Source organism: Mandrillus leucophaeus, unplaced genomic scaffold (genome assembly GCF_000951045.1).
Source record: "Mandrillus leucophaeus isolate KB7577 unplaced genomic scaffold, Mleu.le_1.0 Scaffold947, whole genome shotgun sequence".
NCBI classification, from domain to species: Eukaryota; Metazoa; Chordata; class Mammalia; order Primates; family Cercopithecidae; genus Mandrillus; species Mandrillus leucophaeus.
Window position 1 is genome coordinate 166,652 of NW_012110330.1, and position 12,770 is coordinate 179,421.

The following is a 12,770-nucleotide window of genomic DNA, read 5'->3' on the forward strand; positions in this document are numbered from 1 at the left end:
TCTGGCACCCAGATTTTGGTGGGGCAATCTTGGATCTGTATGTTATACTCTCCCCTGAACCTCTTTTCCCTGTGGCCCCTTCTGTCTGTCTTCGTTTGTTCCCCAAACTGAGCTCCCTGACCTCATCAGAAGAGCCTACGAAGCCTAGGACCCTTAATGCCCACCCTACCATAACCTGCAGGCCAGCTTCCTAACCCAACTGAATGAACCACAACCATACCTGGTGCTAGAACGAGGTCACTTTTATTTTTCCTTTTGTATGAAATTGGGAATGCAACCAGAAGGAATCACACACAGATATAAGACACAGACCCCTGGGGCCTGCTCTTGGGAGTATCAGGAAGAAGCAAGGGTCACAGGGCAGGCTGGGGAGAGCAAATAGGCAGACGGGACCGGGTGGGACTGTCTAGGGGTGAAGGGCGTTGAGGAAGGGCATCCAGGAGCCCCGAAGCCGGGGGAGGAGCACTATCCTGGAGGACTAGAGTGTCAGGACAGGTGGATCTGGGGAAAGGATATGGTGTGGCGAGCAAAGGGCATGCTCACACACACCAAGAGTTGAAGAAGGAGCAAGAAAAGGAGAGGAGTAACAGGGAGGAAGCAAGAAAGACCCAGCTAGAGCTGCTGGGAGCCCCTCACTCTATCCCAAAGTGCACAACTCGGCAATAAATAGCAATATTTATAAATAAATAAATAAATAAATAAATAAATAAATAGATGAATAAATAAATATACTTGTAGAGCTAGGAGTTTGTTGCGAGGGACAAGGGAACACAGAAATGCAGTGTTCTAAGGCCGTTCATTCTACTGCTATGCAGGTTCTAAGGCCCTTCATTCTACTGCTGACCCTGGGTTATAGTGTGCAGGTGGGGATCAGCAACATGGAGTAGGGACACAGAGTTGGGGGTCTTTTCCCTTGCCAAAAGCAGATCAAGGAAAAAAAAAATTTTTTTTAATAAGTAGGTCCTAGGGCCAGGAGAACCGAGCACTCCCAGAGGGCAACAATCGGGCGCCCTCCTTGTGAGGGGGAGGAACCAGTGAGGGGTGCTGCACATTTTCAGGGTGGGTTGAGATGGAGGAAGCAGAAGTGAGATGTGGCCCACTCGTTGCCTGAGCCTCCTGCAAATACTCCGGGCTGTTTGGGATGTCATCCCCTAATCTGGGATCTAGGTTTTTTTGTTTTTTTTTCTCTAGTGACACACAGGGAGGGAGAAAATTGGGACAGTAGGAGTCAAAGGGGCAGGGAGGTGGCCAAATAGCTCGGAGAGGGCAAGGCACTCACTACCAAGTAAGATCTGAGGTCTGTATGTGCTAAGCCACAGGAACGAGATGGGCAGAAACAGGAAGAGTTTTTCCATAATTCCCAGCTACTGAGATTCCCCTCACAGGAGTCAGGGCACCAACCCCTGCCTCCCCAGGGCCCCGCCCCTCTGCCAAGCACTGAGAGACTGAGATCTGGAAGGAAGAAGCCCACTCCCACTCTAATCCCAGTCTTCCTCCCTTGCAGTTCTGACAGCCCATCCCCACCATGGGCAGGAGAAGCTAGAACAGATAGGATACAGAGCTGGGGTCTGTAGTCGCTGAAAATTTGGACATAGGGGTAGAAGAGGCAGCATTCCGTGAGAGAGCTTGGGGGCAGACTCCAAGTGCGGCTGGCTTAGTAAAGCTAGCAAGGATTCCATACCAACCACACTAGCAAACAATTCTGCACAGCTGGGCCTCAGCAGTAAACCCCGGGAAGAACCCAGGAGAAAAGCCCTCGAGGTGCCTGGGTCAGTGAAAGAAAGATGCCCTCATGACCAGCCCGTGGGCTCTCTGCCTGGGCCCAGGGCCTTTGGGGACTCCATGCCAAGGTTTAAGGGCTCGGGGAGGATGCGGCCATTCTAAGCAGTGAGCGGTGGAAAGGGGCCCCAGAGAAGTCCGGGAGGTGGGAAACAGGCCGAGTTCAGACGTCCAGCACGTGGTTCAGGTAGGAGATATAGCAGATGGCCAGGCGCAGGATCTCAATCTTGGAGAGCTTCTTGTCGGGGGGCAGCGTGGGCAGCAGCTTGCGCAGCTCGGCGAAGGCCAGGTTGAAGGCTTCCACGCGGATGCGCTCTCGCGTGGCATGGGCCGTGCGGTACTTGGCTGTGGCGCGGCGCCGGCGCCGGCGCTCCTCGCGGCTCAGATGCTGCATGTCTTTCCGACCAGGCTCTCCCGGCTCTGGGCCTCGGGCCTGGCCCCCTCCCGGACCCCCAGGCCCAGCACCATCAGGGCCCGCCCCGCCCCCACAGTCACTGAAGCCCGACTCAGTCTCTGAGTGGTTGGGCGGCAGGTCCAGCTCCATGGTGTCTGAGTTGAGCATCATGATGGAAGCCCCCTGCCCTGTGAGATCAGGATCCCCTCCCCACCCCTCCCTCTGGGAGCTTGAAAGCTGGTGGTGGGAGGGGGAGGAAGGGCCTGGGGTCGTCGGGTCTGCCACTGAGCTCTAGAAGTCACTGCCACTTCAGGGTTCCATGGTCAGGGTTCTAGTCTGAAGCCTGAAAAAGAGAAGAGAGAAGTGGTAGCAGCAGAGGGAGGAGGGAGTGCTCAGCTCAGAGGTAGGAAAGCAGGTTTGAGGTGGGCTGGGAGGGGTAAGGAACTGTGAGTGTGAGGGAAGAACAGCAGAAACGAGTGTGGGTCGGGGTGGGGAGAAGCTGAGAGACAGAGAGGCAGGTGGACAGGGTGAAAGGAAGAGGAGGACGAAAGGTAATAAGAAGGGAAGAGAAAACGAGTAACAGGAAAGGAGCAGAAGTGATGAGAAGGATACACCAGGCAGGTTAAAACTGAGCAAGAGGATTGAAGATCTAAAACCATAAAACTCCTAGAAGAAAACAGGGAGAGACCTTCATGACGTTGGACTCAGCAGTGATTTCTTGGATGTGACACCAAAAACAAAAATAGAAAAAATGGGACCACATCAGACTTTAATTTATTGAAGAACATAATCAACAGAGTAAAACAGAAATCTATGGAATGGGAGAAAATATTTGCAAATTATATATCTGATAAGGGGTTAATATCTAGAACATACAAATAAATCCTACAACTCAATAACAAAAAAAATAAAATAAAATAACCCAATTTAAAAATGGGCAAAAGAGGGATTGGGAGGGGGGTGAAATGAGAAATTACAGAATGGGTACCATGTATGTTATTCAGGTGATGGACATCCTAAGAGCCCTGACTTGACCATTATGCAATCTATGCATGTAACAAAATTGCACTTGTACCCAATAAATTTATGTAAATACAAATTTTTTAAAGAAAAAAAATGGGCAAAGGATTAGAATACACATTTCTCCAAAGATGTTATACAAATGGCCAAGAAGCATATGAAAAAATGTTCAACATCACTAATCATTAAAATGCCAATCAAAACCACTATGAAATATCACTTCATACCCATTAGGATGGCTACTATAAAAACAAAAACCAAACAAACAAAAAATAAGTCTTGGCGAGGATATGGAGAAATCAGAACCCTTATGCCTTGTTGGGACTGCAAAATGATGCAACCACTATGGAAAACAGTATAAATGTTCCTCAAAAAATAAAAACATAGAACTACCATATGCTCCAGGAATCCTACCTCTGGGTATACATACAAGCCAAAGAGATATTTGCACACTCATGTTCATAGCAGCACTATTCACAATAGCCAAGAGGTAGAAGCAAGCCAAATGTCCATCAATAGACAACAGAGAAACAAAATGTAGTATATACATACATTGGAATATTATTCAGCCCTAAAAAGGAAGTTCTGTCACACACTACAGCATGAATGAACCTTAAGGATATGATGATAAGTGAAATAAACCAGTAACAACACAAATACTGTATAGCTCCACTTATATGAGGTATTTAAGGTAGTCTAATTCATAGAAATGGAAAGTAGAATGGCGGTTGCCAGGGACTGAGGGAGTGGGTAAAGGGGAGTTGCTGTTTAGTGGGTATAGAATTATACATTTGCAGGATGAAAAAGTGCTAGATATCTGTTTCACAACAATGTGAATATACTGAACACTACTGAATTGTACACTTAAAAACGGTTATTATAAATTTTATGCTGTTTTTTACCTAAAGGAATAAATAAAAGGAGGAAAACATCTGAGCAAGACCGCAGCCACAGCTCCAAGAGAAGTTAGCTATGACTCTAGATGCTTCCCAGTTGTGAGGGGAGAATACAAGCCTTGGTCCTGTGGTCCCCTCCCTCTCAGGGCCCCTCTCCACCCTTGCTGCCTGGGGTGGAGGAGCAGATAAACACACAGATTGCCCATTGTAGAGTAGACTAGGACATATGGAGCTCTGCACAGCTGCCCCAGCTCTGCACAGCTCCCTTCCCAGTTCCCCAAACCTCTCCAGTAGAACCATTGTGGATGTCAGATCCTGTCCACTAAAACCAGGGGAAGATATCTCTTCTCACCATCACTCGCCTATGCACAACCAGCCCCTTCCTCCACCTCTGTCCTTGAAATTTTCAGCCCTTGCCATTCCCTGGCCCTTTTGGAGGCTCTGCAAGGAAGACTGGGGAAAGGGAACATAATCAACCTTCTACCCCCCTACTCTCCCATAGCCCAGGGTAGGTTCAGACATGGCCTGCAGAGGAGGACACAGACAGATTTTCGGAGCTACCCTTATGGGACTCAGCTAAGGTTTGCTTGTCCTAGGACCAGAGATCAGGGCAGGGCAGCACAAACATGGCATTGGAAAAGCTGGGGAAAGGGCTTGCTTGTTGCAGTGTTAAAGGGAACAGTGGGCCACTCACCATCAGCTCAACTAAGAATGATTAGAAACAGAAGCCCCGAGGTGCCTGCACCATCACTATCTCCCCTTCTTTCCCCGCCCTGGCTTTCCTGCCTGATAGATACTCTCACAGGGGTTAGGATCCTCCCAAGCCTTCCCCCACCCCATCACACAGAAGATAGGTTCAAATCAAGCCAACAAACAGCTATGAAGCTCTGGAGGGATGCAAAGTCATCCACATCTGATGACAAGTACACACACAATCTTAACAGGAAACGGAAGGTGGTTAGTGCTGAAATTGAGAACACATTCCATGTTCTGGGGTTCAAATGAACTATGGGGGGATGGCAATAGTGTGGGAGGCCCCAAAGTCAGCACCTCCCAGTACATGTTTAGTGCCCCCAACTCCCCACCCCCATGCTGGAGTTGGGAGCAGGAGTTCAGCTGTGGGGTTCCCAACACATTTATCACATCTATCACAGGCTAATTCTCTCTGCCTGGTCCCTATGTTCCTTCATCCCTCATCACTTCGCCATGCCCTTCCTTCCCCTCTCTGTGCTCCCCATCTGGCCCCAGTCTCATCTCCACCTGGCCCCACTGTCCTCCCCAGTTCCAGTCCCGGCAGCAGCTTCTATTTACCCATCAAATCCTCACCCTCAAATCCACTTCTGGTCTCAAAGTTCCAGGGTCCAAGGATCAGGGGAGCAGCAATTCCAAGCCTCCAGGACAGGACTTCCCACCCGACTTCTGCCAGCCCTAACCCGACTGAGGATAGATAGGCACAAACAGTCGAAGGGGAGGAGTGGAGAAGAGGGGCATGCGGAGACAGAGACAGACACAGCGCATGGGAGAGAGAACTAGAGGGAGGCTCTAGGAAGGGGCTTGAGCCAGAGAATGGGAGGGACACGCCCATCCCTCCCCACCCGTGGTTTCCCCTTTACCTAGAAGGACCCTGTCAGGGGATCCAAGCCGGCAGCACAAGGGGCAGCGCTGACAGCCCCAGTCTCCTCTGGGTACTCAGGGCTCATCCGTCTGCAAAGTTAGTGACCAGCTTTCTAGACTCTCAGGGGCAGCGTGGCATGGCTGTACAGGCTCCAGGGCAGATAAGAGGGGTACACATTGTGGCGGTGTAGGGCCCAGGTGGAGGTGGTAGGCTTGGCAATGTACTGGGGCCAGCCACACTCACACACACCCTCAGACACATACACACCTGAGCTGGCCCAGCCCTATGTATATATATGAAGATACACACACACACCCCCAGCTCTCCATTGGCTGGCCCAGGCCCACCCCCCTTCATCAATATTAAACAGCCAGGCCAGGCAGCCATTGGCAGAGGGATCTGGGAACCCCCCGGGAGCTGGGGGTGGGGGCTGGCCCTGGGGGGGCGGGGAGTGGGGGAGCAGGGACATCTGTTCTCCATGCATATTTCATAAGCAAGAAATGGAGAGCTGGGGAAGGGGTGGGGCTCGGGCGAGAGCCAGGGCAGGACCACAGATGAACCCCCTCAGTCTCCCACATCAGAGGCAGCAGGGCAGAGGCTCCCAGCAAGCTATGGTTAAGTGCCATGGCCCCATTCTGAGTCCCAGCGTGACTTGGACAGCCCCTTCCTGGTGTCTCCTTTTTCCTGAGAGGAAGACTCTTCAAGGTACTAACAGGGAAACCGAGAAAACAGCAAGTGGACAGCACTACAATGCAGAAGAGGACCCTAGGGTCCTGGCCCTCAAGTTCTTATCCTTCATAAAACTGGTACCCACTGTTTGCCAGGCTGCCTGTAGCAACTGTTCCAGCCCCTACCCTCATCACCCTGGGACTCAATCACCCCCACACCCTCCTTACCCCATCCCCTATCTTCCTACCTAACCCATCACCAAGGGGAGAAGCAGGATCAAATTTGGGACACAGATCCCACAGGGAGTTTTTCTAGGCTGGCCAGCCCAACCTGAACCACTGGGAATTAGAGGGCTCTTAGGAAGAAAGAGGTAAGGGCTAAAAGGAGAGGAGTGGAGGAGTGCCAAGACAGGAAGAACCAGGATTGGAAGGATACTGGGAGAGGAGGGCAGGGCAGCCTAGGCAGGCTCTGAGTGTGTTTTGAGGGCATCAAATCAGCAATAAGAAAACCAGATACAAAATTATATGCAAATGGCCACTGATTAAGTTCCCATCAATAGCTCAGTAGCCTCCAGCATGTATATGCAAGTGTGTGTGAGTTTGAGTGTGAAAGTAAGTGTGAGAGAGAGAGTGTGTGTGTGTATGTTGCCGAGTGGCAGGATTGAGGAGGGGCAGCACAGGGACCAGGGTACACAGAGAGAGAGTGCACAGAGGGTTTCAGTATCTGAAGTTCTCTCCCTACTCAACTGTTCGATGTTTTCACTGAACCTTTGCGAGTATTGAAAAGAACCATGGCTGGAGAGGCAGTGTGGTACAGTGAAAAAGGCTCTGTCAGCTGTGTGACCTTGGACAAATAACACTCTTTTGAGCCTTGACCTCTTTTTCTGTAAAATGGGGTTGATTATAGCTGCTTCTTAGGTTGCCATGGAAATTAAGGGAGATAATATGTGTAGTGGGCCTAGAGCTTAGTAGGAGCACATCCCACCTTCAGGCTGGAGGAACTTGCCATTTCTCTGTTGCTGGTCAACATTTTCTGGGCTTTCTCCAGGGTGAAGCATTCCCTAAGGGGAGTCCCATAATTCCTCCCCAAGCTCCCCCACCTGCCCCCACCCCTGAGTCTGGGAGGTGCCAACTCCCACCTGGGCAGGCCCAGACAGGTGCCCAGGCGCCAGCAGATGGGCTGAGCTGGAGGGGAAAGGAGGCTTGAGGAGGGGGGCTGGGGGGCAGGGGATCAGGTGGCATCTCAGTTCTTGCATCATCATTGCCATGGTGCTGATTAAAAACCAATCTCCACCTAATGAGCCCCCAGCAACAACAATTCTACCTCCTCCACTCTCCTGCCCTCCACCCCATCCAAGAAATTGGGAGACCAAGAGACTCAGGAGAGAGTGCCATGGGGGAGATGAGAGATTCAGAAAGAAGGGGAGATGAACAGAGACAGGGGAAGTGGAGGGAAACGACGAGAAAGACACGGGAAGATACCGAGACTCAGGGAGGGAAAAAAATGAGAAACCACAGTCATTGGGTAACAGACATGGGGAAGACCTAGGGAAATGGGAAGACACAGTCTCATGGGGAGATTGACACACAAAGGAGGCAAAAAGATTTTTTTTAAGAAAAAAAAAAAGAATGGAAACAGAATTGCCAGGTTACCAAGGCTTTGCGGAAGACTTGGAGACCCAAGCCATGGGAGAGATAGAGACTTGGGGAGAGGCTTTAAAAGAGGATGCTGCAGCCAGGCACAGTGGCTCACACCTGTAATCTCAGCACTTTGGGAGGCCAGGGAGGGTGAATCACCTAAGGTCAGGAGTTCGAGACCAGCCTGACCAACATTGTGAAACCCTGTCTCTACTAAAAATACAAAAATTAGCTGGGTGTGGTGGCAGGCGCCTGTCATCCCAGCTACTCGAGAGGCTGAGGCAGGAGAATCGCTTGAACCCGAGAGGCAGAGGTTGCAGTGAGCCGAAATTGTGCCATTGCACTCCAGCCTGGGCGACAAGAGCAAGACTCCGTCTAAAAAAAAAGAGAGACACAGACTTCGATGAATACAGATGTGGAGGAAACACAGCCATTCAGCGACAGGGAAATACTGACACCATGAGACAGAGTCCTGAGGGAGGCCCCAAGGCAGGGTGGGGCCACATAGGCACGGGGTAAGCAGAGAGCAGACAGTTGGGAGGAAACAAAAAAATACCAGAGACAAAGAGAACAAGGTGGGGGAAAGGTGATAAACTGAACGATGGAGATGAGGGACTATTACTGAAACAGGGAGGCCAGATCCCAAAAAGTAAGACATTGAGGAAAACAGAAGCAGAATCTAGAGAGACACCCTAAGCAGAAAGGAACCTTGAGGATCGCATAGAGAAGGCAGGAAGAAGCCAAACCCCTTGCAGGGCTCCCTCCTTTCAGGCCATTTTGCTCCGATACTTAAGCTCTGCAGCCTCCATCCTGGAAGCACCCTGCCTGAACCTGTCCCAGTTCAAGCTAAGGTTCCATAGGAGAGGAGGGTGCAAGAGTGCTCTGGGGGCCGCTCCTCCTCCTCTGCATCTGGCATCCCAGGATCCTGGACTCTGGGGCCTCCTGCCCCAGTTTTCACTTAGGACTTCACTTAGAATTTGCTCCTTAGGGGAGTAGCGAAAAAAGAACACAATTGTGATAAAGAGGACATAAACGCATGAAATGGTGGGAAGAACTACATCTACTAAATTTGGGGGCAGTTAGACATGGGTCTAAGTCCTGGTGACCTCGGATAAGTCACTTAACCTTGACTGAGTTTTATTTTGTCAGAGTAGTGACACCCAGGTGAAATAATGCATGGGAGAGTGCTGGGTAAACTGTATAAAGTGCTCATCCCAACCTCCTATGGTGATTTTAAAGTGGCAAGAAGTTTCATACACACATATATCTGCGGCATTATGATTACGGAGGCTGGGGAGAGTTCTGAGGCCAACCCAGCTTGTCTGGCCTCTGACCCCAGGGGAAGGGAGAACCCCTGGAGTTGTGTGGGGGTCTTTGCTGCAAGGAGGGCAGGAAGACCAGGGCCTGGGGATAAGGAGGAGGATTATGGCTTTATAGTTTGTTATTTTACTTTCTTTTTGTTGTTTAAAAATCTCCACTGGTTTTTATTTGTGATAATCCAATAATCAGGCAACACCTGATACAACAGAACGAGTGTTCCTGCTATTTTACATTTTACAGGCATTCACTTTTTCAGATCATGATTCACAAATCTTTCCCCATGGCCTGAGAGGTAGATCGTTGTGGGAGGGGAGGGAGGTTGGTGTGTAGGGAAGACACAGCGGCCTGGGCCTTGTCCTCGAGGGTGGGGGGAGGGCCTGGAGGAGCTGGGAAGCAGTGGGTTTGGCAGGAGCGGGGGTGACATATGTGGGGAGCCCTGGGGACCCAACCAGGCAAGCGGCTGGCAGGGAGAGCAGACGACATTAACCCTCGCTGTGCCACACTGCCTGACCCTTCCCGGGAGTGGCCTATGGCTAGGGTGTTATTTTGTAACAGTGGCAGTGTTTTGGGTCACAGGAGCAAGACAGGCAGAGCTTGCTCCTCCTGGGCAGGAGCTGTTGTTTCTGGGAAGGGACAGCCTGTCTTGGATGTCTTTCGTCTTAGCTTCTCTCCTTGTGTTTTTCCACATGGTCTCTGTCAGTCTGTCTTTCTCTGTCTCCACCTCTCCGTGCCTCTGGAAGGTGACAGCGGGTCTCCACTCTGGCTCACTACACAATCTGTCACTCTCTCTGCTGCCAGCCCGGCTGGAAGCCCCCCTTCTCAGCGCCCAACCGAGCCCTCTCGTCCCCGGCCCTCTAGGCTGTATTGCCTTTGTCTCCTAAGGCGGCCTCCCCTTTCTTCTTTCCTCTCCACTCACCTCTCCTCAGCTCATAGCCCATCTCCAATCTCATTATGGCCTCCAACTACTGGGCTCCCCCCAAATCCCCCCAACCTCTTCTCTTCCCTCCCCCATCCATCTGTCTTCCCTGAAGCTCTCTTCTTTGTGTCCACCCATCTGTCACCACCAGCTCTGGGTTTACTCCCCTCCTGGCCACGCCCGCCTGGCCTTTCTCCCCTCAGGCTCCCATCCCTCTCAGTACAGCTTTCAGCCTCCCTTTCCGCCTTCAGTCCTTCCAGGAACCCCCTACTTCCTTAGTTTCCTTTCACTAGCTTATCCTTTTCTGGATACCCTCTCATTTTTTTTCTTTCTTCCCTCAGTTTATCTAACTCCTTCTCCGTTGTGAGTTGGGGGAGATAGTGGGGACTCTAGGGGTCCTAGCCCCCAGCCTGTGAGCATCCAACCAGCCTGAGCCAGAGGCTGTAACATTTACTCAACAATTGCATCATCTCAGACTAATGACTTCTCCTTAGGCCTCCTGAGATGACCCCTCCACTCCTGCTCCAAGTTTCCCCGATTGGGGACAGGGGCAACAGCTGCCCTTTTCCACAATAGGAGTGGGAGAGCTCCTCTAGCTTTGGAGTTTGAATTCAGGAAGGAATAAAAATCCAATCTGAGGCCCACTGGGACCCCAACCTTCCAGGGGTCCCTGCTTCCCCAGTTTAACTTCAATTCCTGCCAAACTTTTTTTGGGAATGGGATGCTGGGTGACAGGGTCTTTTCTCTGGTGTTATGCCACAGTTTCCCCATATTCCTGCTGTCCCTGGGTTATACGGCAATAGTGCCCCTCAGGCCTTCCTCCCTAGAGTTGATTCTCCTGCTACCTTTGAGAGTTCAGGAATTGATCAACCTCTCAAACGTTCCCTGCTCCGAGTTTTCAGATGAAGGGAGATGGAAGAGGCTTCAACTCTGGCTCTCTTCAAAGAACAAGACTGACAGAGCTGGGGGGACCTGGGAGCAGTCCCTTGTCTAACTACATTTTACAGAGGGAGGAAATGCCCTTTCCAAGGCCACAAAGAGCATTAGTGGCAGAATCCTGGTCCTGAGCTTTTCCCACGACGTTCCTCCATACTGGCCTCGCCTGGCTTCAGAAAACCCTTCATCCTCTGAACTTCTCTGTAGAACTTGTTTATAGCACTGATTTTGCATGGGGACTATGCTGCCTTGCCTGTTATTTATCTTATGTCTCGTCCTGCCATCTAGACTCTGGGTCCCAAATTTCCAAGGGAAGGTGCTCTATCTCTTTCCCTTTGTCCATGCTGGGCAGAATGCCCTGACCAGAGCCATGCTCAATAAATGCTTATTACTGCTGTGGCTGCCCGTGCAGATGTACAGAAGGTTCTAATCCTAGTTCTGTCTCTAATTTGCTGTGTGACCTTGGGCAAGCCACATCACTCCTCTGGGCTGTTTCCCTCTTCAATCAACTGAGTTAGACTATGCAAATGATTTCTAAGGTCCCTTGAAGAAACAAAAGTCCTACTGAATAATAGTGACACAGAGTACAGACCACCACACGCTGGGTAAACAGTATCTCATCTCAGGATGTACCTTTGAGAGCAGTGACCCAGAGGTGAAAAAGAAAAAAATAGAAAATCCCTTTACCCAGATAAGCTGGGCAAGAAACACCAGTGGGTAGGAAAGCCTTCGTCTTGAGAGACGAGATATCACAATAGGCAGAGGCAGGCTGGGTCTTGGAGCAGGAGTGGTCAGTTATTCAAGTATTGGCATGGATTGGGAGGAAGAGAAGGTACAGTGTCAGCTAGCAACAGGTAGGAGTAGATAGGGAGGAAAACCCTCGGGGAAAGGAAAGGGGCTGGAAAATGAAACATTTCAGAAGACATGGGTAGGCAAGGCAAAGATCAAGGGAGAGGCGGAGGCTAAGGAACTGAGAAGTACATGGCCCATTAGATGCTTCCAGCCAGTCACACATGGTCTTCAGGGCATAGGAGATAACTGGTAAGAAGTCAGAACCATGGTCTCAGAAAGGAAGGGTGTTTGAGAGACCAGTGGGTCATCTGGATGGCTGTGCTCCTTCTATGGGGCCTGGCCTCTCCATGAGCCATGGAAAAAGCTAAGCTGGTTTTTTAGGAGGTGGAAGGTAAGGGAGCATGGAAGGCAGCAGACAAGTTTGTGTTCAGGATGCTTCCCTAGGCAGAGGAGATTGAAGTAGTGACAGTCCTCCATCTCGAAACTTCTTACTTACCCCTTGATCACGATTCCGCCCAACCCTGTTTCCCTGTTCAGCCCCCTCATTGGTACCCAGCCACTTCTCTGCTTCCTGAAGCTGCCAGCAGGATGAGGGAGTTTATTGCTCTGTCCGCTGGGAGACCTGTTGGCCGAGGGAGGTGTGGAGCCCGGCCCAGTCGATGGTGGCAGCTGTGCTCGACTCCCGCCAGCACCACACAGCCTCTCCAGCTCAAACTGGGAGGGTTGGGGTGGGGGAGAAGTAGCAGGGTATATTTCATCTCTCGGAACTCCAAACATGTCTCCCTTCCCCCCAGGG

General features: G+C 50.9%; 1 protein-coding gene across 1 annotated transcript; it reads right to left on the reverse strand.

Annotated features, from left to right (window-relative positions):
- Positions 1-219: 219 nt before the first annotated feature.
- NHLH1 (nescient helix loop helix 1) lies at positions 220-5,967 on the reverse strand. The gene is made up of 2 exons (XM_011970375.1): positions 5,703-5,967; positions 220-2,516 (listed from the first exon to the last, which is right to left on the reverse strand). Exon 2 carries the CDS (start codon positions 2,342-2,344, stop codon positions 1,943-1,945), a length of 402 nt encoding a protein of 133 aa, XP_011825765.1. The 5' UTR covers positions 2,345-2,516; positions 5,703-5,967; the 3' UTR covers positions 220-1,942.
- Positions 5,968-12,770: the final 6,803 nt, after the last annotated feature.